The sequence below is a fragment of the Crinia signifera genome, chromosome 7 (assembly GCF_055691185.1).
Source record: "Crinia signifera chromosome 7, ASM5569118v1, whole genome shotgun sequence".
Lineage (NCBI taxonomy): Eukaryota > Metazoa > Chordata > Amphibia > Anura > Myobatrachidae > Crinia > Crinia signifera.
Window position 1 is genome coordinate 130,810,599 of NC_139223.1, and position 27,698 is coordinate 130,838,296.

Here is a 27,698-nt window from a genome sequence, read left to right on the forward strand (position 1 = left end):
TCAGTGTCGGGCAGTATATAGCAGAGCGTTCGTAGCTCAGTGTTGGGCAGTATGTAATTTAGCGTCCGTAGCTCAGTGTTAGGCAGTATGTAGCTCAGCGTCCGTAGCTCAGTGTTGGGCAGTATGTAGCTCAGCGTCCGTAGCTCAGTGTTGGGCAGTATGTAGCTCAGCGTCCATAGCTCAGTGTTGAACAGTATGTAGCTGAGCGTCCATAGCTCAGTGTCGGGCAGTATGTAGCTGAGCGTTCGTAGCTCAGTGTTGGGCAGTATTTAGCTGAGCATCCGTAGCTCAGTGTTGGGCAGTATGTAGCTGAGCATTCGTAGCTCAGTGTTGGGCAGCATGTAGCTGAGCATCCATAGCTCAGTGTCGGGCAGTATGTAGCAGAGCGTTCGTAGATCAGTGTTGGGCAGTATGTAGCTGAGCATCCGTAGCTCAGTGTTGGGCAGTATGTAATTTAGTGTCCGTAGTTCAGTGTTGGGCAGTATGTAATTTAGCGACCGTATCTCAGTGTTGGGCAGTATGTAGCTGAGCGTCCGTAGATCAGTGTTGGGCAGTATGTAGCTGAGCATCCGTAGCTCAGTGTTGGGCAGTATGTAATTTAGTGTCCGTAGTTCAGTGTTGGGCAGTATGTAATTTAGCGACCGTATCTCAGTGTTGGGCAGTATGTAATTTAGTGTCCGTAGTTCAGTGTTGGGCAGTATGTAATTTAGCGACCGTATCTCAGTGTTGGGCAGTATGTAGCTGAGCGTCCGTAGCTCAGTGTTGTGCAGTATGTAGCTGAGCGTCCATAGCTCAGTGTTGGGCAGTATGTAGCAGAGCGTCTGTAGATCAGTGTTGGGCAGTATGTAGCTGAGCGTCCATAGCTCAGTGTTGGGCAGTATGTAGCTGAGCGTCCATAGCTCAGTGTTGGGCAGTATGTAGCTGAGCGTCCATAGCTCAGTGTTGGGCAGTATGTAGCTGAGCGTCCATAGCTCAGTGTTGGGCAGTATGTAGCTGAGCGTCCGTAGCTCAGTGTTGGGCAGTATGTAGCTGAGCGTCCATAGCTCAGTGTTGGGCAGTATTTATTATTTATTTATTAACAGTTTCTTATATAGCGCACACAGATTACGCAGCGCTGTACAGAGATCATTTTGAACATTCACATCAGTCCCTGCCCCAGTGGAGCTTACAATCTATATTCCCTACCACATGTACACGCAGACATTCTAGGGTTAATTTTGTTGGGAGCCAATTAACCTACCTGTATATTTTTGGAATGTGGGAGGAAACCGGAGTACCCGGAGGAAACCCACGCAGGCACGGGGAGAATATACAAACTCTGCACAGTTAGGGCCATGGTGGGGATCGAACCCATGACCTCAGCGCTGTGAGGCAGTAATGCTAACCATTACACCATCCGTGCTGCCCAAAGTATGTAGCTAAGTATGTAGCTAAGTGTCTGTACATCAGTGTCGGGCAGTATGTAGCTGAGTGTCTGTAGCTCAGTGTCGGGCAGTATGTAGCTGAGTGTCCGTAGCTCAGTGTCGGGCAGTATGTAGCTGAGCGTCCATAGCTCAGTGTCGGGCAGTATGTAGCAGAGCCTTCGTAGATCAGTGTTGGGCAGTATGTAGCTGAGCGTCCGTAGCTCAGTGTTTGGCAGTGTGTAACTGAGCGTCCGTAGCTCAGTGTTGGGCAGTATGTAATTTAGTGTCCGTAGTTCAGTGTTGGGCAGTATGTAATTTAGCGTCCGTAGCTCAGTGTTGGGCAGTATGTAGCTGAGCGTCCGTAGCTCAGTGTTGGGCAGTATGTAGCTGAGCGCCCATAGCTCAGTGTTGGGCAGTATGTAGCAGAGCGTCTGTAGATCAGTGTTGGGCAGTATGTAGCTGAGCGTCCATAGCTCAGTGTTGGGCAGTATGTAGCTGAGCGTCCATAGCTCAGTGTTGGGCAGTATGTAGCTGAGCGTCCGTAGCTCAGTGTTGGGCAGTATGTAGCTGAGCGTCCATAGCTCAGTGTTGGGCAGTATGTAGCTAAGTGTCTGTACATCAGTGTCGGGCAGTATGTAGCTGAGTGTCCGTAGCTCAGTGTCGGGCAGTATGTAGCTGAGTGTCTGTAGCTCAGTGTCGGGCAGTATGTAGCTGAGCGTCCGTAGATCAGTGTCGGGCAGTATGTAGCTGAGCGTCCATAGCTCAGTGTTGGGCAGAATGTAGCATAGCGTCTGTAGATCAGTGTTGGGCAGTATGTAGCTGAGTGTCCGTAGCTCAGTGTCGGGCAGTATGTAGCTGAGCGTCCGTAGCTCAGTGTCGGGCAGTATGTAGCTGAGTGTCTGTAGCTCAGTGTCGGGCAGTATGTAGCTGAGCGTCCGTAGATCAGTGTCGGGCAGTATGTAGCTGAGCGTCCATAGCTCAGTGTCGGGCAGAATGTAGCATAGCGTCTGTAGATCAGTGTTGGGCAGTATGTAGCTGAGCGTCCGTAGCTCAGTGTTGGGCAGAAGGTAGCTGAGCGTCCGTAGCTCAGTGTCGGGCAGTATGTAGCAGAGTGTCCGTAGCTCAGTGTCGGGCAGTATGTAGCTCAGTGTTGGGCAGAAGGTAGCTGAGCGTCCGTAGCTCAGTGTCGGGCAGTATGTAGCAGAGCGTCCGTAGCTCAGTGTCGGGCAGTATGTAGCTGAGTGTCCGTAGCTCAGTGTTGGGCAGTATGTAGCTGAGCGTCCATAGCTCAGTGTCGGGCAGAATGTAGCATAGCGTCTGTAGATCAGTGTTGGGCAGTATGTAGCAGAGCGCCCGTAGCTCAATGTCGGGCAGTATGTAGCAGAGCGTCCGTAGCTCAGTGTTGGGCAGAAGGTAGCTGAGCGTCCGTAGCTCAGTGTCGGGCAGAATGTAGCATAGCGTCTGTAGATCAGTGTTGGGCAGTATGTAGCTGATCGTCCGTAGCTCAGTGTCGGGCAGTATGTAGCAGAGCGTCCGTAGCTCAGTGTTGGGCAGTATGTAGCTGAGCGTCCGTAGCTCAGTGTCGGGCAGTATGTAGCTGAGCGTCCGTAGCTCAGTGTCGGGCATTATGTAGCTGAGTGTCCGTAGCTCAGTGTCGGGCAGTATGTAGCTGATCGTCCGTAGCTCAGTGTCGGGCAGTATGTAGCAGAGCGTCCGTAGCTCAGTGTTGGGCAGTATGTAGCTGAGCGTCCGTAGCTCAGTGTCGGGCAGTATGTAGCTGAGCGTCCGTAGCTCAGTGTCGGGCAGTATGTAGCAGAGCGTCCGTAGCTCAGTGTCGGGCAGTATGTAGCTGAGTGTCCGTAGCTCAGTGTTGGGCAGAAGGTAGCTGAGCGTCCGTAGCTCAGTGTCGGGCAGTATGTAGCTGAGCGTCCGTAGCTCAGTGTCGGGCAGTATGTAGCTGAGCGTCCGTAGCTCAGTGTCGGGCAGTATGTAGCTGAGTGTCCGTAGCTCAGTGTCGGGCAGTATGTAGCTGAGCGTCCGTAGCTCAGTGACGGGCAGTATGTAGCTGAGCGTCTGTAGCTCAGTGTTGGGCAGAAGGTAGCTGAGTGTCCGTAGCTCAGTGTCGGGCAGTATGTAGCTGAGCGTCCGTAGATCAGTGTCGGGCAGTATGTAGCTGAGCGTCCGTAGCTCAGTGACGGGCAGTATGTAGCTGAGCGTCTGTAGCTCAGTGTCGGGCAGTATGTAGCTGAGTGTCCGTAGCTCAGTGTTGGGCAGAATGTAGCTCTCCAGCTTTTTGTTTGGCAGGAATGTCTGCTACTTGTAGCCCTGTAGGTCCTGGTGAGTCACATGTTGCCCACCTCTGTATTATTTAATAGAAGCTTTGCCTTTATTTTTCCTGCATGCAATCCTAAATCTGCACTTTCACCCCCTGCATTATACCATGCCATGAGACTTGCTGATCACGTGTCTGCGCATGTGTAAGCGTGTAATTGCGCATGTGCAGACTCTGCAACAAACGGGTCATTCCTTGCGGGGAGGGAGGGCTGGAGGCAAAAATGGGTCTCGCCAATGGGAATGACCAGTGTTTAATGGGCATCCACATGAAAATGCTGGGCATTCCCATGGGTACGCGAGCAGGTGGCTGATGTCACAGCACATCAGCCGCCCGCCCCGTCTTCGTCCTAGTGCTCATAAATAAATGTCAGTCTGACTTTTATTTGCAAAGGCTGGAAAAATCACTCAATGCTTGGCGACCATTTAATGATTTCTCCTGGTAGCGGAGGCATGCGAGGAGATGTGTTCTTGTACACATCCCCTCGCATGGTACCGAGGGGATTCTGGGTGGGTATTCGGCTGGGTGGTGTCTCAGGTGCTTGGAAAGCAGCGATGTTCGTCCAGAATTAGGGCCAATGTTCAGGGTCCCCGAGGCATGCTCTTATACTTCTCTGTCTACATGTGTCTGTGTCCATGTGTGTATGCAATGTCATTTACTAAACTGTTTGTCTAACCTCTCGTAGCCACCTAGGCTTGACTGTCTGTATCTTTTACCACCGTTTCCTTTTTCAAGCTGACTGAATCTTCTGATGAGGTAACATCTAGAATTTCTACCTCATTTACTCACTCTATGACTTGTGTGTAGAAGAGGCGGAGGACACACCAACACCGAAACAGCACTAACACTTACTAACATGATACTAATTAGTTACAGGGCCCCAACATATTGTATGGAGAAAGGCCTAATACTGTAAGGGACCTCATATTCAGAATGTTGTGGCCACTATTAAAGTCCTCTTTTTTTTGTCTACTTATTAACCTTTTAAGTGCCAACATCTCTGTGAGAGATGTGCATAATTTTTGCAAAAAATGCCAGCGTCCATCACATTTGTTCTATAAATTCAAATTAAAAAAAGTTTTTTAAAAATCGATCAGATTTCCTATATAAGGTTAACATTTACAGGTCATTGATCATGTATAAAAATATCTGCTTTTGCAATTTTCACACCTATTTTGACAAATTCACTTGGCATTCTGAGGGGCTTAAGAGACATAAGCATTTTTCTTATATTGCTGCCCTCTCCCTAACCTTGGTTTCTTTGTGACGTTCCCAAGCAGCAGGCTGCACTTTAAACTTTGTTTCCAAGTCTCTAGCGATGTTTCATACAGTAGGAGGCATTCTGTGAAATGAAAGATCCTGGGTGTGATCTCAATGTTTTTAATTAATGTGCTAAAAAATTGTAAAGCTACAGTATTCTGTCAAATATCTTTATTCTGAATGCAAAATGTCATTCCTTTTTCCTTAATTACCTTTAGAAAGTATTTTTCCCATAATTTCTCTAGCACTTAATGATGGGACCGTCCTACTGAGTGTCCAGATGTATTTTGTACTTTATCAATGTTATTGTTTTTTTTCTTCTGAAAGTTGTCTTAATATAGCTTATTGGGAAAATATGGACACACAATAGATGAACATACAGTACATAAAGGAGCAACAAGCAGTGAAACGGCTGCTGTCCGGTCCTATGGCGCCGTTTGGTGCATATGAGATATTTCCACTTTTGTGGATGTGTAGAAGTATTTTTCTATGACTTTCTATTATACATTTTATATGGTTTTAGTTTGGGGCCACACTGGTCAGTTACGCTGCTCAGTGTACACTGCATCCAGTATGACCGTGGCCATCAACTGGTTTTTCAGTGTGAATTACGATTTTTATATACAGTGCTGACAGATGACTTTTTAGCGTGACTTTAACCAACGCCCCTGTTTTGCTTAGTAACATAAATTGTAAAGTGTCCATAAAACATTTTAGATTGTAGAGTGCAGAAAAGGATAAAGCCATTCTGCGTCTGTAACAGGACGTTCTCCGTGGAGCGTATCTGTGATAACAGCAATTTCTAAAAACAAACAGCCTGAGGGGTTCAGATGTGAGAGATTGGGAGGGGGTGGATCATGAAGAAAAATGGGTATTTCTTCTAACCCCCTGAGAATCTGTATAAAAACAATTAGGAAAAGGATTTGTTTAATACTATCTGTAATCTGTTCCCGTTCGTTTTATTATATCTTCTCTCTCCGTTGCCGTAATGTGCGATAAATACATATTTGAAGGCATTAACAAAAGCCAGATACTTTATCCCAGCAAATGGCCACTGGTTTGTTTATGCACGTTAGTCAATAAATACACGGAACCCATTGTATGCTCCTGGTGTATCTCTCATAAACACTATTGTTTTCCCACTAATCATAATAATGACATATTTATTGTTTCGTAATTATTGTGTAAAGCTGCACATTGTGTTGCAGGCCCCTTTTATTAATGAATGGTCCTGAGAGTGGTGTTTGTGTTCAGATTGCAGCTTTGGCCCCCATGGATGAGGAACCCAAGAGGTCTAGTTCTTCGGATGAACGGAAGCTGATATCAGGAACAGATTTCCCTCCCCCAGCAGGCCGTGAAGTTATATTGCGCACCACTGTTCCCAGACCTGCTCCATATTCCAAGGCACTGCCCCATCGGATGTACAGCGTGCTCACAAAGGATGATTTCAGGCTTGCAGGAGCTTTCTCCTCTGACACCTCCTTCTTCTAATGTTTTTCAAGTCCTGCCTTTGGGATATGGACATCAGTGAAATCCCCATTGTAGGTAAATAGTTAAGGGCTCAGTGTAATGAAAAACTGTTTTCTTTGGTGAAAAATGTGGTTTGTTAAGTGTTTACTCTGCTTGCTGGGCTCAGTACTATAGTCCATCTGTGTTCATTTATAGGCACACAACAGTCACATTTGCTGACATTGAAAAGATGTTAGCTAGGTGTTTGGTTGCACTACCGCCATTGCAGATAATGCAGCGTATATGGCACCTGAACATGCAACACATCATGCAGTGCAGATAGTTACTGTATACCTACATAGCCATTGAAGCTGAAATGTAGGACCTCACAAGAAAATGTTAGCGTCTCAACCAACCCAAAGTTTTATTATGTATTAGTATGAATAAATTCCCACCTAGAAACGCATAGGAAGGTAATTGGCAGCTTATCTGCCTCTATAGTAAACACTGTCCTTCAACCTTAGCAATCAGCATGGCCAGAATTTAAATTGGTATTTTTGTAGTTTCACGGCGCCTCCTGTCCCCGGTGTCCCTGGCAAAGCTAGTGAGCGCCTCTCACACAACACCGGTAACCGCCAGATTTCCTGTGCGGGCAGCGAGGCGCTCCATCTGCCTCTCATAAGCAAGTGCGTCTCAGTAATTCATGCGTCAGAGTACGGCAACCCTGCCCGTGTCCGCTTCAGGGAGATGGTCAGGGGTTTGTTAGCGCGTGCATCTCGTGCACAAAGGGGGAGGGGGGGTGCAGTGCGCAAGTGCGTCTCCTGCACAATAAAGGACGCATTTGCCAGTGGTCCATGTTACATACTGGCAAATGCCTTAATTTCAAACCCCCAATATCCACGCCAGCCCAAAGCGTTGCGAGCAGAAGCATCTGCCCGACCTGATCATACCCCCACTATCCACGTCGACGTGGAGTTGATTTTATAAAGTGTGGCGAGCGGACGCGTAAAACAAGCCTGAAGCGTGGTGAGCACACGCAGAATACACGTCAAGTAATCCGCGTCCACTCGCCACACTTCAGGCGGACTACGCTAACTGTGTAAGCTCCGGTTAGGTGCGAATGTACACACAGTCGCAGACACAAGCTGACTACGGGAACATGACGCTGATGCTGACAGGGACTCTGACTACACTTTCTGCGGGAACACAATGCTGATGCGGACAGGGACGCTGACTGCGGGTACATGACGCTGATAGGGACGCTGACTACACTGGCTGCGGGAACACAATGCTGACAGGGACACTACTCTGACTACGTAAGTGGCACCGTGAAACTACAGAAGTACCTTTACATTTATTATATTTTAGTAAATATTCCTGACACCATCTCTAAATATTCATATAAGCATAATCAGGAAATGCTGTACAGATTATAAGGCCTCCAAGAGGCTGAGAGCAGACGAGCCTGTGATTAGAGTCCTTATCGCAATCATCAAGGGAATGCAATAGTCAGCGACCATACATGGCTGGAACAACCCAGGATTTACAGCCTTTACACAGACCAAAAATGTTAATTTCCTTTTCCAGTTGCTTGTTCCAGCTCAGGGTTTCCTAAATACAGTCTTCACAGCTCCTACCTGATAACATGTCCCATAATTACAGACCCACATTTACTTCAATCCTGAAACATGAACTGTTGGGGTGGGATGAGCACTTGATTTGCTGATTTTACTCATCATTTATGTCTGATAATAGTACGATGACTCTACATATGCACTCGAGTCAATGGTTTAAATACTTCTTTTATTTTTAAATAGAGACAGATAATTGATTCTGCTTCTTTTCCAATATAGGGGGATATTTAATCCAGGGCCACAACTCTCGGGCTGGCCCAGCAGCCATGACCCTGTCCCATTCTCGGCCGGCTCGACGTGAAACCGACAGGTGGGATACAATGTCCCGCTTGCTGAATGGCAAAAAGGGGTGTGGCTACGGCCGTGGATCGTCGAGCTGTGGCAAGGAGCTCAACAATCCACGGCCGTTCTCGGCAGAATGTGCCCAACTGCTACTAAAGTCAGGCCAGTACTGTTGAGATCCCTGTTCAGTGTTACTGGAGAAGACCGATTGAATTAAACTAAATTATGCAATTACAAGGTGTGTAGAAGTTAGGTGATAAACAAAATGGCTTTTGGAAACCTGGTCAATATTATATCATTTTACCAAGTAAGAAATACACGTTACTTAAATGTAAATTATCATGCTAAGTAAACTTACTGTATACACATTCTCTCTCTCAGTTATTAGGTTAGTCCAGGTCAATGCTGTAACATGCAGATTATTACTAAACACATTACATACAGGCAGATCTCTTTATTCAATGTGTTTCTGGAGACCTCATTGCTCTAGTTAGTGTCATTTTTAGTCTTTTTGAAAAATCATTTAATTTAAGTCCCACTACCCATCCAATGGTACTAAAACCCACCATTGTATGTACATAGGGAGCTACCTGGGGCAAATATTTGCATTATTACAAATTTATAATCCACTTTTCTTTGACTTCCCACCAATGCTTAATAATTCTGTACATGTAGTAAAAGTTTATTTCCATGTAGTATTGTATGTGACCATGCACTTCTAAATGAGTACTTCTGATTGTAAACATGTAATAAATATCTGTCCCATTCGCTGTTATCATGTGGTGCATCGTCCGTGCTTTGTAGAAAAGAGAGGCTAGTTGGTATCAGAGGTGGATGGAAAATTTATGTTCCAAAATTATTGAGTTATCTGTATAAATAATACATGACAGTTGTGACATTTCCATTAATCCATCAATTTATTTTTAAATCAATATGATTTTTGACTGTAAACTCTCACGGGCCGGGCATCTTCCCTTCTATGCTTTTTCTTTGGTCATTGGTACCATCATTCTATGCCCACTGCCTACAAGGGCACCCAACCCTCAGGTTCTGCCGCTGTGCTCATCACTTGGGTACCATGACCTGGAATGCAGCAGCAATGTTTATAACCCTAGTCCATGTTCTGCAATGTTCTGTACTGTTAGTCACGTTTTTCTGGTGTTGTTTATGTACTTTGTAAAGTGCTGCGGACTCTCCTGTGGCGCTATATAAATAATTGATAATCATTTTTAAACCATCTTCAATTGAACAGATGGCTTTATCAGAACTACAACCCTACCTGCTGTCATGAAAGATCTGAAAGCAGCATTCCTAACCCAGCCTCTGTCCAGGCTATGGAAATAAATAACATAGAAACATTTTCCACATAAGAATTTTCACGTTGGCTGAGGCAAGTGGAGAAAGGCAAAACAGTGTGACAGTATGATGAGCGGATATACAGTACATCGCAGCCTGTAGGCACGTCTACACCTCAGGAATAACTGCCATGCCTGTAAATACAGCAGAAATCTTCAAAGAACTCAATTGTAACCCTTTAATTCTCTCCATGGGGTAGATGTATGAAGCAGTGGTAATGGAGGAGAAGTGATAAAGTTCCTGGTACTTTATCACCGGCCAATCAGCTCCTGACGGTTAAGTTACAGGCTGGGTTTAAAAAGGGCAGTTAGGAGCTGATTGGTCGCTGATAAAGTACCAGACACTTTATCGCTTCTCCTCCCTTACTTAATACATCTACCCCACATTCCAAAACAAGTGTCACCAGGTTAAACTAAAATAAGTGTTTGGAAATTTAAACTTTCCACACCAAGACAAAGAACCTAGAAAAAGTATTTAAGTACATGGGGTACATGTGTGATTGTGTGTTATATACAGCAGTGATTGCTTCCCCCCCACACCCCATATTAGTGTGGCATAATGAGCAAAGTGACTAGGGCTAGGTGAAAGTTAGGGCTGGGGCCACACACAGAAGCCGGTCCAGCTAAACCGCAGGGAGCTTGCAAACAGGCTCCTATGTGGCTGCCCACACATAGGCAGTGGGGCCGCAGCCGCCCGGTCCTACCGGACGGTGGAACAGGCAGATTGTCAAGAACACATACATTTCAATGTATGGGTTCACACAGTGCAGTTGTGCCGCACTGGGCAACACTAGAAATCCGGTCTATAGTAGCCGGAACGTGTTCTGCTGAGTGACACACACCCCCCCCAAGCAGTGCATGTGCAGAATGTATACAATCAGCAGTCTTTGGCAGCAACTACAACTGAAAAGGTGAATTAACACTGTCCCTCTACCACAGGGGTGGCCAAATCGGTCCTCGAGATCTACCAACGGTCAACGTTTTGGTACGCTTTACCTATCACGGCGCCCATCGCGGGCATCGCGGGTACATTTATGTCTGGCCGCGACGCGACCGACGCGATGCCCGCGATTTCCCATTGAAACCCATGTTAAACATGGAAATCGCGTTGGTCGCGTCGCGGCCGGCCGGCCATAAATGTGCACGATTTGCCATAGGAATCTATGTTAAAAGGCCTGATGGACACGATTTTCATGTTAAATGGCTGAATGGACCCGATTTTACCATAGCAAACAATGTTAAATGGGCCTTAGAGCCCAAATACTTACCCTGAACTCTGAAATGGCCCCCCCAATTGTTTACGCCACCCCACGATCAACGTCAACCCGAAGCGTGGCGAGCCCGCGAGGGGCGGCGGTACGCGTCCTCCGACCTTTTCATACCCCCACTATCCACGTCGGCGTGGAGTTGAGAATAGAATAGTGTGGCGAGCGTAGCGAGCCACCGAGCCCGAAGCGTGGCGAGCCCCGCGAGGGGACGCGGATACCTTCACAGGTAAACGCGTCCCCTCGCGGGCTTCACAGGTGTCCGCGTCGCCACGGACACCTGTGAAGCCCGCGAGGGGACGCGTATAGCTGTGAAGGTATCCGCGTCCGCTCGCCACGCTTCGGGCTCGCCACACTATTCTATTCTCAACTCCACGCCGACGTGGATAGTGGGGGTATGAAAAGGTCGGAGGACGCGTACCGCCGCCCCTCGCGGGCTCGCTGCGCTCGCCACGCTTCGGGTTGACGTTGATCGTGGGGTGGCGTAAACAATTGGGGGGGCTATTTCAGAGTTCAGGGTAAGTATTTGGGCTCTAAGGCCCATTTAACATTGTTTCCTATGGTAAAATCGGGTCCATTCAGCCATTTAACATGAAAATCGTGTCCATCGGGCCTTTTAACATTGATTCCTATGGCAAATCGTGGGCATCGCGTCGCGGCCATCGTGTGCACATTTATGGCCGGCCGCGACGCGACCGACACGATGTCCATGTTTAACATGGTTTTCAATGGGAAATCGTGGACATCGCGTCGCGTGCGGGCATCTTTAGCCCGCATACGACGCGACCGACGCGATTTTTTTACCTCACGATGCCCACGATCAAGATCGTGGGCGCCGTGCTAGGTAAAGAGTACCAACGTTTTTCAGGTTACCTAGCTGGTGCACAGCTGTAGTCATTATTAACTGTCACATTTTTAAACATGCTGCATTCATTCCTACTATAGATCCACAGGTTGCCTGGAAAACATTCACCGTTGGTAGATCTTGAGGACAGGTTTGGCCACCCCTGCTCTACCACAATAATGGGAAAAGCAGGTCCAGACAAATAACGATTGTTTTACACACCCTCATCCACCTCCCCAATGGTCTAAACTACTGAAACAGATGTGTCCTTCCTCTTAAGGATCATGGCTTCTACAACCTCATCCAATCACAATAATCCTGAAAGGTACAATTGACCCTTAGTTTTGCAGATTAGAGACAATACATACCGATTGTGGTCAGAAATCAGCTGGGTAAGTATATCTACCCTCTTCTTCTATCCCACAGCCTAATGCTACGAATCCTCATTTTTCTTACACTCATGATGCTGGTATCAGCATTTCCACTGATATCTGCATTACGTCCAGGGCCGGCGCCACCACTACGCAGATTCCGAATGGCATATTCCTCTGAAGGGGGAAGCATTCAGCATGCCGATGATTAGGATGTTGGCAAAGAAGGACTAACCTACATTCTGAGAGTGTCTTTGTACCACAATGATTAAATTGCATGGAGACAGAAAGATGGACTGCCTGATCAAGTGATGGATGACTTTTACATAGAGATGCGCGGGTTCGGTATTACCCAGATTTATTTGGTTCTCACAGCGTGATCTTATGGGCTATCCAAAACACGTGACAGCCAATAGCCAATCGGAAAATCCAAACTTGCAATAAGAACAGAGTAAATCCGAACCTGCACATCTCTACTTTTACATTTAACTGCCCGTTACCCACTCACCCTTGTTGCAGAGAGCTGTGCAAGTAATTTCATCTGGAACCTTGCTAGTTGCATGGTTTAGTACAGTGGTTGCTATTGTCTGCAGCAGTGGTGTCAAACTCATGGCCCGCCAGCTGTTGTGGAACTACACATCCCAGCATGCCATGCCACAGATTTGATATAATGGATCGCTAAAACTGTGGCAGGGCATGCTGGGACATATAGTTGCACAACAGCAGGAGGGCCACCACTGGTCTGCAGGAACATACTGATGATCTACATACTCATACTGGTCTCTTGGGGAATAAAAGCCACACTCTTCTCTTGAATGTCCAACCACAATCTCAAAATGCCTCTGGGATGGAAATATAGAATATCTGGTAATTGATTATCCAATGGTGGCATTCAGAGTATGTGCCTGAAGTCTAAAGGATAATCATTTGCCCTCAAGAACACAACTATGACTTTCAGGAGTACCTGCAGTGATGACCCGGAAACTAATGAGCTTGAATCACAAGAAGGTATTTGTGTCTCTCCCAGATTTGGACATGTAGGTAAGAACATGGTGGTCAGAGCTAGGCACTAGCGGGTGAGTTATGGGGACTGTACTTACAGAAATGCTGGCAGCTGCTATGTTCAGGTTCTGGTGTAGCACAAACTACTGCCACCAGGACCAGCTAAATTACCACTGGGCCACTGTGTCAATATGCTGCATGTTATAATAATAACAAGTAATATAGATTTTTTACGATAAAGTGACTTATCGGAAATGTGTGTAAACACAAGAAATGCAATGAAAGAAATAAAGTTAATGTCAAGTTAGTATTGAAGTTAAAATTTGTCAGTTAGAACCATGTTGGTACACATGTGCCCACTTCTGTTGTTGCCGCAATGCATACAAAACACCACATAGTGTATGCTATGCACTGAAGTAAATGAGAGCCTGCTCCTATTCATTTTAACGGGATCGGCTGTGATGTGAACAAGTGCAGCTTCTACCACCTCTGATGGAGGCGTTTCCACTTATCCACTACCCTTTTTCTGTAAAGTAATTTTTCCTTGAATTTCCAGAACTTCCCTCCCTCCAGTCTCAGCTTATTTTCTCATGCTCTACAGTACTTCTCCTCCATTACAGAATGTTTCTCTCCTGGACCTTGATAAAATTATTTTTATATTTGAAAGTTCATGTCCCCTCTTTACTGCTCCAAACTGTACATGTTAAGGTATTTTAGTCTCTTTAGTTTTTAACTATAGGTAATGCACCATTTTAGTTGCCTTTCTTTGTATACATAATGTACAGTATTTACATGTATAGCCTTCTGGAGATACAGTATGACCTCACAGAAAGGGTAGTGGACAAGTGGAATAGCCTTACTTCAAAGGTGGTAGAGGTTTATGCTGACCACACATCAGACCAACTTTCCTCCAACCATCCAACTAGTTGGTTGGACTAAAAATCTGGTACTATATGGGGGCAAACGCCAATAAACAATTTGCTCACAAACTCAGGAGAATGGACAAAAACATTCAGTGACATTGTTTAAATCAAATAGGTCCAACTACAGTAAATTGTCTGAGTGACAGCTGTTGTCCATTTTCAGATTTGGGAAACAAATGACTTCATTACAAATTACACTGCTCCTATCCAGTACCAGGTTTTTATTCCATTCCAACCAACTAGTTGGATGGTTGGAGGAAAGTTGGTCTGATGTGTGGCCAGCATAAGACTGTAGAACAATGTAAACATGCATGGGATAGACAGAGGGATATCCTTACAAAGAACTAAGGATCCAATAGGGTTTGAGGTAACAATATGGTAAAAAAGTGGCAGACTAGATGGGCTAAATTGTACTACGCTGCTGTCAAATTTTATGTAGCTTCTACCATATTCCATCTTTTGAAGTATGTAATGTGTAAGACACCTGAAACGTCCTTTCTGTTTTTATCAAGAACTTGCAAAACAGGCCGACAGGAGAAAAGAAAATGAAAGCAATACATTTTTTTTTCTTCTTAGTATATTATCAGACTTCATTGATGGCTGTTTGTCCAGAATGTTCAGTGCCCCCTGAGACTTAATAGAATCATCATTAACTCATGAGAAATCCTCCAAATGAGATTCCTCTGCTACCTCCACTTCCTCTAACAGAGCTTTTGGTATTGGACCATTCCCAGAATGGTCAGAACTATGGGGCTGGTGAGAAATCACGCTCTGCACTGGCCTAGCAGGCACTGTGCCCAGAATGGTTCTTCTAGGGTCGTTGTTTATTTATCCAGTGATCTTTGATCTCAAGCGTATTTTGCTTTATAGGATAAGATGCTGTGGGGTCAGCTAAATAGGTTAAGTAAGGCTACAATCACCCACCACCTGAAAAGGCATCCATACCCTGGCTGTCCACTTGGCGTATAGCAAACACAGGCCAGGTCAGCTAGCTGAGTGTATATAACCGCACACCATCCTCGAAGCAACTCCGCACCAGCATAACACAACGTACTACCTGAGTATGGAGCAAGAGGTGCTGCAGTGTCTGCCTCTTGGGCATGGGAGGACATGCCAGGGTAGAATTGGCACACATGGCTGGTCCTTGGCTTGTGTGGAGGATTCTACAAAGGGTCCCCTACCAGACCCACCCCCGGAAGAGGCTCCTGGGAGCTGCCATAGCATTCTTCCCCTTCACATACTGGAAGAAATACCTACAGAAAGCTTGTCCACATTGAAAGAGTAGAGGCAGCATTTTACCCCAGGCAATACAGAACCATACTTCTAATATAAGGCAAAACCATGGCCAGGAGTGACTGAACACCCTCTGGATCGAAGAAACATGAAGATAAAAAGTAAAACACCTTTAACTGCTATGGAAACATAATGATCATGTGAGAAATAAAAATGGCATACGTTTGTCAGCCTGTTTCTGAATGATCTGCGTTACTCCATAAGTACAGAACCTGCCCTTAGTAAGGCAGTTACCAATCTATCATTGCTTCTTGCCTCCATAACTAGCACGGTATGCGGTTGAATGGTTGACAGTGAAAAGGTCAACAGTCATTACGTTGACCTCTATTACTCCTGTCAACCTTTTGCTTGTGTAAACTCTTTGAACAAGGCTGACCTTTTTCGCTTTGTCAACATTTTGACTGATGACCCATAGTGGTGGACCGAATCCCTGTCGTACTAGACATTGTTGACCATTCAACCCATACCCACTAGCACAGTAATGCCCTGGGTCATTAGTAATGCTTATCATAGCTGGGTGTGTGTCTCCGTGTCAGAAGTGCATCTATATCATGAATAGGGCATCATAGTGTGACACAAATTCTGTGATCTGCTGTGCACACACAAGCCAATATGAGCATGTACTATCAGTAACCACACTGTGCTTCATGCTCCCTGACATTCTCTCTCCGAGTATTGCTTCAGCCCAAACACCGACAGACAGGTCCACCTCTCATGGGGCCAGATTCTCTAAGCTTCAAAAGTGACAAAATAGAGAGTGATAAACATCCAGCTCCTGTCTGACATTTTTCAAACACAATCTGTGGTACTTGTGTATTTTAGCGGGGCCCATCGCATTGCATACCAAATGGTATGCGATGCGATATCGCGCGATGTTGTGCAATGTCATACAATTTTAAAATTGTATGACATTGTATATGGCATACAATGCGATGCGATTAAACATTGTATAAGCACCCTAATGGGTGCTTACAATGTTAAATGCACCCCCAAGCCACCATAAACGTGAACCCGAAGCGTGGCGAGCGCAGCGAGCCCACGAGGGGTAGCGGTACACATCCTATGACCTTTTCATACCCCCACTATCCACGTCGGCGTGGAGTTGAGAATAGAAAGTGTGGCGAGTGCAGCGTGCCACCGAGCCCGAAGCGTGGCAAGCGCAGCGAGCACGCGAGGGGACGCGGATACCTGTGAAGCCCACGAGGGGACGCGGATACCTGTGAAGGTATCCGCGTCCCCTCGCGGGGCTCGCTGCGCTCACCACGCTTCGGGCTCTGTGGCTCGCTACGCTCGCCACACTTTCTATTCTCAACTCCACGCCGACGTGGATAGTGGGGGGATGAAAAGGTCGTAGGACGCATTCCGCCGCCGCTCGCCACGCTTCGGGTTCACGTTTATAGTGGGGGGTTGGCGTGGGGCTGTAACATCGTAAGCACCCATTTGGGTGCTTATACAATTTTTAATCGTATAGGGGGCCAAAATCGCGTCGCATCGCATGCGATGCAATGCGATTAAAACATTGCGCGGCCTACATCGGAGGCGCCGCTAAAATACACAAGTACCCAATCTGTGACATGGCAGCTGATTGGCTGGCTGTTTATCACTCTCCATTTTATCACTTTTGAAGCTTAGAGAATCTGGCCCAGGGTGTGTACACACGGTGAGATTCCCTTGCTATTCGACTGCTATACAATCTTTGCTAACTCTGTACTTTTTTACATTCAATTCATACTATCTACATTAGATTTGCACTATATAGTCATTTCTGCCCTGTCTATCTGGGTTTTCGATTTGTGCTGTCACAAGAGCGCGCATCGGGATAGCAAGGTAAAAAACCTGTGCGATCTGCATGCGATTTTGACTAGAGATGTGCAGGCTCTGATTTACTGTGATTTAAAAGCAGGATCTTATTGGCTATCAACTGTCAACAACTGTCATGTGATTTGGGATAGACAATAAGATCCTGCTTTTAAATCAGAGTAAATCAGAACCTGCACATCTCTAATTTTGACTATATAGTCAAAATCTCATGCTGGATTGTACCGTGTGCACACAGCATCACACCTACATTTTTGTGACACATCCATTAATCTAGATCTCTATTTGGGAAACACTATTTAATGGTGCTATAAATGTTTTTAGTACATCATAACTGCCCAGTGCAGTATCTATGCTAGAGACAAGAACCACAACATTGTACCTCTGTGCTTTCACTGTGAATGACTGTACTAAATGACCTCCTGCTAACTCCTTCCCTTCCGCAATTCTTACAATTACACCTCTAATTTCAGTTCCTGGAATATCTCCCTGGCAGTATTATATCTCCCTCTGCCAAAATGCTTTTCAGCAACTTGCAATGGGCAAGAAACATTCATTCATATGTCATTTCAGTAATCTGCTGGCTGCACTATTGGAGCCCTGTGTTGGTTAGTCTTAATGCGTCTGGCCCCTAAATCATTGCCGCCTTTAGAACAGTATTTCCCAGAACCATACAGACCGATAAGTAATTAGGTATATTTTGATGACATGTAACATATTGACATGTTAACATTGTCCACAATTGGTAAAGTCTAACCTGGTGCCACTAAACAGCAGTTGCAGTAAGTACGTCCCTATCACTAGTCCTAACCATAATGTCGGCTTTTCATTTGTCAACATTTATTACGTCCACATCTGCAAAATATCAGTATGTTCACTGTTGACATGCTTACAGCATCCGCCAAAATGTTTAGTAAATTTGAACAATTGACAATGAGAGCAGAAATTTTCATGAGAGATGTCCAAGAACAACTGAAATTTGGGTTTGATGTCCAAAGCTGGTCAGTGTTTATGCCATGCGTGTGGTCACTGGCCAATCAGATCACTGGATAAATGCAACCAAACTGGATATCTGGGTATTCAGCGAACTTAACATATGGATTCAGTTTTACTGCGGATGACATCTGAAGCAGATATTTTAAATGTTTTTGCTTTTGAAAAATAATTCAGTATAGAAAACGGTCTTACATATAGGGAGAGCAAATATAACACTCTGCCACAAAACTGAACAATAAGTGCAACCTATGGGGAATTGACACCACATTTGCAGAATGTGGACCTTAATATCAGCAACTTACCCTCAATCCTGAAAAGTTGTAAAATAAACAACGTAAAAGAGAATTTCATTAAAGCAAATGGTATTATACGCATGTTATAGGACCTGAGAGCATTACAAAAGAGGATGTTTTGCAATGCTAAGGAACAAATCTAACCTCTAATTATTTCTCTTAGGGGCTGATGCAGAGATTGAAATAAAATGAGTGTACAATGAAAGACAGGTACAAATAAACCCATTGAGTTGTCAAATTTACAGAGGGAACTCACTTAAAGTACTGGATTTTGTACCCACCCCATACAGAGCTGTACACATCTCCAGATGCATATATACAGAGGGTGATGCTCATTTGGTTGTTTTATTGTTTCTGTGCAGGGTAAATACTTGTTGCTTTATATTTACACTGCAATATAGACATCAGTTTGAAGTACACCCCCACCCAAATCTAACTCTCTCTGCACATGTTACATCAGCCCCACCTGCAGTGCACATGGTTTTGTCCATTAGAAAGTGATTGTACTATTCAGAGTGAATCAGAATAACCCCCTTCATCTCTGGTCTGCATTTGTGAGTACGCCCTTACTGAAAACTACCAACAGGAGAATGCCCCTTAGATGCTGTGTTCCGCCTTCCTGGCCATAAGTGTAGATAAGTTCATATTGCTTTCAACTCTGTATTACCACATTTGTGTGCGCATAGGGGAATTAGGTAAGAAATTAAAGGCGAGGACATCTAGGGTAATTTTCTCAGAAATATTACCAGTGTCACGCGCTAGCCCAGGGAGGCAGAGGGAGATCAGGGAGTTAAATGTGTGGCTGAAAGGACTGGTGCAGGAAAGAGGGATTCGTGTTCATGGAACACTGGGTGGACTTCTCAGTCAGGCGCCATCTTTTTTGCTGTAATGGATTGCACCTGAATGCGCAGGGGGCTGCGGTGCTGGGGAAAGGATGGTTAGAGGGTTGGAGGAGATTTTAAACTAGGCAACAGGGGGGTGGGGGCAGCAAGACATTATGGGACCGGCAGTGAGCGAAGTTGGATTGGGATCAAGAATCAACTGGGGGAAGGAGAAGGGGGGGAGGACAGAGACACAGGCAATGTCCTGGGAAATAACAGGGGGATAATCGGGGGTAACTCCCAGGGTGCAACACAAATGTTATGTAACAACAGTCATGTTACCCCACTACAGTTCCTAGGTACAGAGGACCTTGGCATACGAGAAGGAGTGAAGAACAAATGAAGACTTTTCAAAACTGTAAATAGGTCGGGCAGTGACCATGGTGGGGAGGGCTGCAGAGAGTCTATTGAGGGGGAGGCGGGAACGAGGAAATAAGTAAAGAATACGAATGAGTCTAAAAAATGATATGAGGAGCGCATAGCCACTGAAAGCAAAACCAACCCCAAATGTTTTTTTTAAATACATAAATAGTAAACGTATAAATAAGGAAAACATAGGCCCATTAACTGATATCAGTGGAAAAAGTGTCACAGAGGATAAGGGAAAAGCAAAAATGTTAAATGAGTTCTTCTCATCAGTATTTACTAAGGGAGAGCAGACTATGGAACGAACATCTACCACAAATGGGACAAATAAGCCAGATCTCATTGTTGATTTCACGCCCAAGGAAATAACACCGAGACTCAGCCAAATCAAAACAAATAAATCACGGGGGCCAGATGGGATTCATCCGGGGGTACTAAAGGAATTAAGGGATGAACTAGCTACCCCTCTACATTATATATTTAGCAATTCACTATCATCAGGTAAAGTACCAAAAGATTGGAGATTAGCAGAGGTAGTGCCAATATTCAAAAAAGAAAAAAAGGAGTATCCCGCTAATTACAGACTTGTTAGTTTAACATCCATAGTGGGTAAACTATTTGAAGGATTTCTAAGGGATAATATCCAGGATTATTTAGACCAGCACCATCTACTCATCATGGGTACTAACCAGCATGGGTTCGTGAAAAATCGTTCATGCCAAACTAACCTTTGATACTGTCCCACACAAGAGGTTGATAAATAAAATGGAGAACCTGGGATTGGGTGAAAATATCTGCAGATGAGTACAATGTTCCCTCTAATTTTACAAAGGCTGTGTGCGGCAAAAGATTTTGGCTGTGCAACTTTGGAAGGAAATTTCAAATTTTGTGCGTTAACTTTACTACAAAATGATATTAAACATTTCAACATTCAAATCACAGCACAGAATGTAGTTAATGGGTGAAACACACATTAATTGAGTCCACAACTGCAAAAAGGGACCACTGCTGCTTTGTGCGCTCTGCTGTAATGTCTGTGTGCACGCTCGTCGAGTTGTGTGCGCACGCACAGCTTAGAGGGAACACTGGATGGGTAGGGAATTGGCTGTGTAATAGAAAACAGAAAGTGGTTGTGAACAGTGCCGTATCAGATACAATACCAGTACTAAGTGGAGTGCCTCAGGGTTCGGTTTTGGGGCCCATTTTATTTAACATTTTTATTAATGTTATTAGGATGGGGTTACTCAGCAAAGTTATTAAATCATCAGAAGATGTCACCACGTTCCAAAAGGATCTTGCAAATCTAGAGGAGTGGGCTAATAAGTGGAAGATGAGGTTCAATGTGGATAAATGTAAGGTTATGCACCTTGGGAGACATAACCAATGTGCTAGTTATAACCTTAGCGGAGAGGAATTGGGTAATTCCTTACTCGAAAAAAATCTAGGAGTCCAAATAGACAGCAAACTAGGGTGTAGTGCCCAATGTAATGTAGCAGCATTACATTAGAAAAGAGACGTCTAAGGGGGGACATGCTCAACATCTACAAATATATCAGGGGCCAATATAAGGAACTGTCAAACACCCTTTTTTTCTACTAGAAAGGAATCTAGGACCCAGGGGCATGAGTATAGATTAGAAGAAAAAAGATTTTGTTAAGCTAGAAGAAAAAAGTTCTTTACGGTTAGAGCAGTCAAACTCTGGAACTCTCTTCCTGGTGATGTTGTGTTGGCCGACACAATGAATGCGTTCAAAATAAGGTTGAACAAACACTTACTGGTTAAAAACATCCATTGGTACAAATAAGAATTATATGTCTCTAAACAACCTAGGTTGAACTAGATGGACGCAAGTCTTTTTTCGGCCTTACCTATTATGTAACTATGAATTCGCACAAGATCTGACACGCATATGGGTGTACTCCCAACACTGCCAGCGCCTTAAGCTGCTTACATATTAGATGATAGTTTAAATGATATGCAAGATAACCAGTCATAACGACATTTTCCTGTATGTCGTCCAGTGTGTACGCACTATATCGTAAATGATGTCGTCCAGTGTGTACGCACTATATCGTAAATGATGTGCTCCAATTGTCATCTGTACATGCAGCACAATCTGTGGATATACTCCTGGATGTGGACACTGATGATGATATTTGCACTACATCGTTTGTCCGGGAGCTCAAGGGAAATCATGAACAACATCGTATCATCTGCAGTGTCGTCTAATGTATACCCATCTTTAGTGAGCTATTAATGATAATGAGGTAGAATAAGGTCGAAGGTTCCCCTGTTTTAACCAGCATCCAAGACAATAAGGAGCAGGCTTGCAGGTGACATACGTGGTTCTTGCAGACTTGCGGCACAATTTAACCGCAATTTAACTTGTATCGATGGGATATAGTATAGGGAATAAAGGGCCACACATTATGAATTCTGTATTATGAGGACTAGTGGTATTTTTCTGCTTTGCCGTGAACTTTTTTCTCCTTTTTCCCCCGACTGATGATATTTTCCCGGCTCCGCTTATGGCTATTGATAGATTTAACTGTACAGTGTATGCTGCCATGGAAACTAGTGGAAATATCTATTTTAAGGCTTGAATTGGTACCGAGAATCACGCAGCTGAAATAATTTACTCTTTAACCCCTTATCTTCCAGATGGACCAGCAATCTTGCCATCTGCTTCATGATGCCTCGATTTTTTCTTTTGTAAAACACACAAGAATATATATAGCATCAGCAAGAGAGTGCTAATAAGCTTTTAAATGCCGTTAAAAAAAGTGGCAAATATATCAAGATAAGCTGAAAAAATGGTGTCAAGATGAGTTCCGGTTCAGAAACCTTTAGCACCTTGTACATGGAATTTGAAATCCTGAGAAGGAGGGGGAAAAAAAGCCAAAAATAGAATATTGCTTTCCAGGGGTGCTAAGTGTTGCGTGCAATTTATACAGAGTTGTCAGCCCTAATTGGGAGCGCTACTTCATCTTGGCAAGGAAGCGTGCCCCATTTCATTCAATTCATTATCCTACAAGCACCAAACTCAAACTCTAGGGCATTTTTGTTGATGTATTATGAGGTGCTTTTTCTAGTTCATCCAGGTCTGCACCACTTGTAATGTTCATGTTTCACCTACTAAGGTTTCAATGATTATTTCTTCATTACTAGATGTGATTCACCAAGCTTAGGTACCTTGTGCATCATTCTATCTGTTGAACTAGAAGATGCAGCATGCCCAGCTGATTTCCTGCTTTGTGATAACATTGATGGACAAACTATATTCAAATAGATTGACATAAAATGAGTTGTTTAGAGTCAAATACAGCAGAATGTGGTCTAACTGATGCATATTCTATAAAGGCAATATATATATATGTAATAAAAAGCCATTCACATCTCTTGTCTGGCATTTTATTTATTCCCTGTTCACACAAAGCTCTAACTTTAATGCTATTCATATAAAGGATGTATTCTTTCAATTGTATAAGCTGCTTACCGCACTGTATGGAATGTCTCCGTCAGTGGAACAGAAAGCATAAAATGTGTAGCAGGTAGATTCCTATCTGACAGCACCACATATATACAGAACCGCTACTGCAGTGCTATTTAAAGATACAGTAAGGGATTCAACTTGATGGCAAATATACAGAATTAATTTCCATTACCACTGCCAGTAAAAACAACACAGTTAACTGGGTTATAGGGATCAATGATTCCCATCCTGCAGTGATCGTACAGTGTGTTACACAAGGCAGTATGGACGGTGTAATGGTTAGCATTACTGCCCCGTAATGTGTGGAGTTTGCATCTTCTCCCTGTGCTTGTGTGGGATTCCATAGATACTCCAGTTTCCTATCAAATCCATGGGCATACTAGATGAGGCAATTTTTTCTTATTTGTAGTCTAATTAAATTGGGTAAACTTATTATACCCGCAATCATTGTGCTGGTGTAACGCTTCCCGCTTTATCATGGCAAATCAGAACGTGGCAGCACTAAGATGCTAGTACACCAACCCCCCCACCATGCACAGAGTATCAGCCTTGTGTCTCTTCCTGAGCCAGCACACTGGACACAGGCAAGATCTCCCATGGACCCAGGAGCTGACAGCTGCAGCAGCCAGGTTACAATGTGTGTCAATAGGGCAACATCAGCTGCAGCTGTCGGAATGGATAGCTGCAGGTGTGGGAATAGTTAATGTCACTGGCCGTTCTTACACTGCCCCACACATCGGCACGCTATCTTACAGATCATAACATACTTGCACCTCCGTAGACATACTGTACATGGGGAGAAGCAGCATCAGCTCAGACCACTTCTTCCCCATAAAGGAGAATACTACATTTACCTGTATGTTTTTATGAGACTGCTGGGTGACATCATTGAATGATATCGTCATTAGAACGGGGATGGTGCATTAGGTCGGTCACTGAAGGTCAACACATGAAAAAAATTGACATGGCGTAAGGTCAACAGGTCATTATGTCGACACAAGTATTATGTTGACAGTCAAAGGGTCGACATGGGTTTCCATGGTTTTTTCCCCAAATGTCAGCACAGTCGGCATTGACAACAAAGATGTCCTCCGCGTCCCCCTGCAAGGAACGCTGCGCTCGCCATGCTTCAGGCTCAGTGCCTCGCTGCACTTGTCACAGTATTATATTCTCCCTCCATGTCCTAGTGGAAGGGCATGATACCGCCTGTCGCACATATCGGATAAAAAAAAGTGAAAACTATCGACCTTTTCACTGTTAACCTAATGGTCATGTCAACATTTTCATGTGTTGACTTTAATGCATGTTGACCTTTTGACTGTCGACGTAGTGCCCATACACCATTAGAACACTGTCAGATGAGCCTTTCAGGCCACCACTGGTTTCCTCAGCCAGTATACTGTACATAAGCGAGATTGGGGAATGGTTCCCCCCGTCACAATGCGATTCTGCTGTGATGTGAAGTGCTGCATGTGTCAGGCCAGCAGATGTTCTGCAGGCTTTTGTAGTCCCAACTTATAAAAATATACTGTGGAAAAGTATGAGCTGATATTTCTGTGGACATTTTAGGCAGCATTTGGATGGTAACTGTCCCAAATCACCACTACTGCACATACAACCTGTAACGATATATTAGAGCATTACTTTGCACCTGACAACACAACATGCCTCTTCTCTATCAGACACTTGTGCTTATTAAGAGGTCAGAGCGGAGACCACGCATGTTGTTTTATGGAATCTGCAGCCCAATCACATTCGTTATTGCACTCTTCTCCAGACCTATCACAGATTACACTAATAAGGCGCCTCTGAGCAGATGGTACTCAAAACTAAATCCTTTATTTTCTACATGAATTTCAGTGTGCTAAAACATCAATACTCACAGACATTACATAAATGAAACGTTAGACTTTGGAAAAGAACTTTGTGATATCCGAGCCGTACTTGGAGGCCACAGAGAGTTTCTTTGTCCGACTCCTCTCTTTCGCCTGCTGAGCTGTTCTCTGAAAGGCAGGGGAAAAACACAGATTGTTATTTGTAAACCCCAACTCACATAGCAAGGGGGCAGCCATTTTGTAGGCTAAGTTGATATGAGGGAGAATTAAGACTCCCTAGTAACTGGTGACACCAGTGAAATAGCTTTCCGTCCAATGATGTGTCTTGCCCATAGCAATGTGACTAGCTGAATATTGGCTCTGCCCACAGAACAGCTGCCCCCGTAGTGAACAGGTCCTAAAAACATAGAAAACACTGACCTGAGGTGACAAGACAGCACTGTTACAGCCGTGTTACAATCAGCTGCAGGAGTAGCTAAATGGGCAGAATAAAGGCCCATACACACTGGGTCATTTTTATGTGAAAGCCTCTCAGTTTTCTCGTCTGAGCGGCTTTCAGCATGAAAGCTGCCCAGCATGTACGGGGCAGTGATGAGTGGTGATCGCTGCAGCGCGCTCCCGCATCATCGTTGCCAGCCGCTGCTCATCTGCTGGTATTACCAGCAGATGAGCGGCTTTGTGGGCGGCATTGCATAGCGCTGCACTATAGAAAGCCATCCTTTACCCGCTGACAGTGCCAGGCAGGGGGAAAGCCGCTCAGTGTGTATGCACTGAGTGGCTTTCCCCTAGCGATGACAACGATCATCGCTGTCCATACACGCTGGGCAAAATCACCCAGTGTGTATGGACTTTTAGGTAGCTAAATGGTTCCTATCTGCCATCAAATTCTTTGTATCTAAAGTACTGATAACATTAACAGTTTGTCGTTTAAATGCAGCCATATACTGCCTAAAAGCCTAAAACAAATAAAATAAATGACATGTGCTTTTAGAACTTATTGCCACATTAGACTTAAAGGGAAGATCATTAACACTGTTACTAAAGTGATCAGTTGCACTATATTATTAGCATCAGGTGTCCTATGTCACATACATTACCATATATACTTATTCTGACTTCCATTGTGATAATTAGCACTAACAAACAATGGGTACAGCCTATAGTAAAACCACTAAGAAGCACAACAGAATAGAATAAGGGGAAAAAATGCAAAAACACATACAAGATAATAACGGAGTAACGCTGTAGGGACTAGAAGTGTAATGGTGAACGAAGGCAGAATCCAATAATTGCTTTTACTATAAATAAGGATGAGCCAATAGCTTTTGGCACAACACCCGTTGAGTGTCTCATCCTCAGCCACTTGGAGCTGTAGATGAGAGCTGGAGTTGTCACCAGGCAGTTATCTCATCGGACAGTCTGCTCTCGCTCAGTCAAACTGCCTCATTAGCGGCAGAGAAATTCCAGAAATTAGAAAATGCAGATAACGAGGCAGTTCCGTGTTATCTAGTCTGCACTTTAGAAACACAGGCCATAAAAATTGCCCCAATTAATGAGCAGAGACTCCACTCCAGCACAGATCTGGGCGAGAAAGTCACCTTCTACTTCTCAGGAATAAATCAATACGCTGAGTATATAAGATAGCCAGTTGTAATATGATTGAAAAAAAGCACGTTGTTGTTTGTCCTGATTGAAGCTTTTTCTTCCTTTCCAACGCTTGGCAATAATTATCACTAATTGCTGGGTAGCGGATCATTTTCACTGTGCTTGGTTTTGCTTCATGATTAGAAAAGATATGTGCAACTTCATGCAGAAAAATTAGCCTAGGTTTTCTTTCTTAAAGTAATGCTAATTTAGATTAGTGGCACACATACAGTCAGATCTTGTTATACGGCAATAGCTTACAGTGGATTCGGTATGAAATCCCGACGGTCAAAATCCCGAATGGGTCATAATACCGACAAGGACAAAAACCAGACAAGGTGAAAATCCCAACATTTAAAATCCCGATATGGACAAAATCCCGACATTTAAAAACCCGACAAGGTCAAAATACTGACATATAGAATATACAGGTGAAACATTCAACATGACTTTCCCTTAACAGTTCACAAGGTCGACATGGGTTTTTTCACAGTTTTTTTTACCCGAATGTCGACACTGTCAACATGGACACAGTTGGAAGTGAACCGCAGCCCCTCACATCATTCCCCTGCTTCGGGCACGGTGCCTCGCTACGCTCGGCACACTATTTTATTCTCCCACCATGCCCTAGTGGATGGTAGGGCATGAAAGACATGTCGAGTCAAAAAACTGTGAAAAAACCCAGGTCAACCTCACGACCTGTCGACGGAAAGTCATGTTGACTGTACATCAGTATTTTGACCTTGTCGGGATTTTAAATGTGGGGATTTTGTCCATGTCGGGATTTTAAATGTCGGGATTTTGTCCTTGTCGGTATTATGACCCATTCGGGATTTTGACCGCATCCCGCTTACAGTAAGAAACAGCTTAGGAACTGCAGCAAGCCAGCTACACATGTAGGGCCCTATTCTGAGCATCAGTGATTGCTGCAGTGTCTGTTGACAGATGCTTGTCTATCA

The 27,698-nt window shown here is 44.5% G+C and overlaps 2 protein-coding genes across 3 annotated transcripts in view; one reads left to right on the top strand and one right to left on the bottom strand.

Annotated features, from left to right (window-relative positions):
- RAB3GAP1 (RAB3 GTPase activating protein catalytic subunit 1) overlaps positions 1 to 9,135 on the top strand; it is a 137,370-nt gene extending 128,235 nt beyond the window's left edge. Inside the window, exons 24-25 of one of the 2 annotated variants that reach the window (XM_083153823.1) lie at positions 4,471 to 4,491; positions 6,250 to 9,135. In XM_083153823.1, the coding sequence (XP_083009949.1) occupies positions 4,471 to 4,491; positions 6,250 to 6,486 (258 nt within the window). In that variant the 3' untranslated portion in view covers positions 6,487 to 9,135. The remainder of the gene's footprint in view (positions 1 to 4,470; positions 4,492 to 6,249) is intronic. The other variant, XM_083153822.1, reaches the window with a different exon arrangement.
- Positions 9,136 to 25,079: 15,944 nt separating this feature from the next.
- The window catches only part of ZRANB3 (zinc finger RANBP2-type containing 3), a 264,866-nt gene continuing 262,247 nt past the window's right edge, over positions 25,080 to 27,698 (bottom strand). Inside the window, exon 21 of the mRNA XM_083153824.1 lies at positions 25,080 to 25,263. Coding sequence (XP_083009950.1) covers positions 25,165 to 25,263 — 99 coding nt within the window. The 3' untranslated portion in view covers positions 25,080 to 25,164. The remainder of the gene's footprint in view (positions 25,264 to 27,698) is intronic.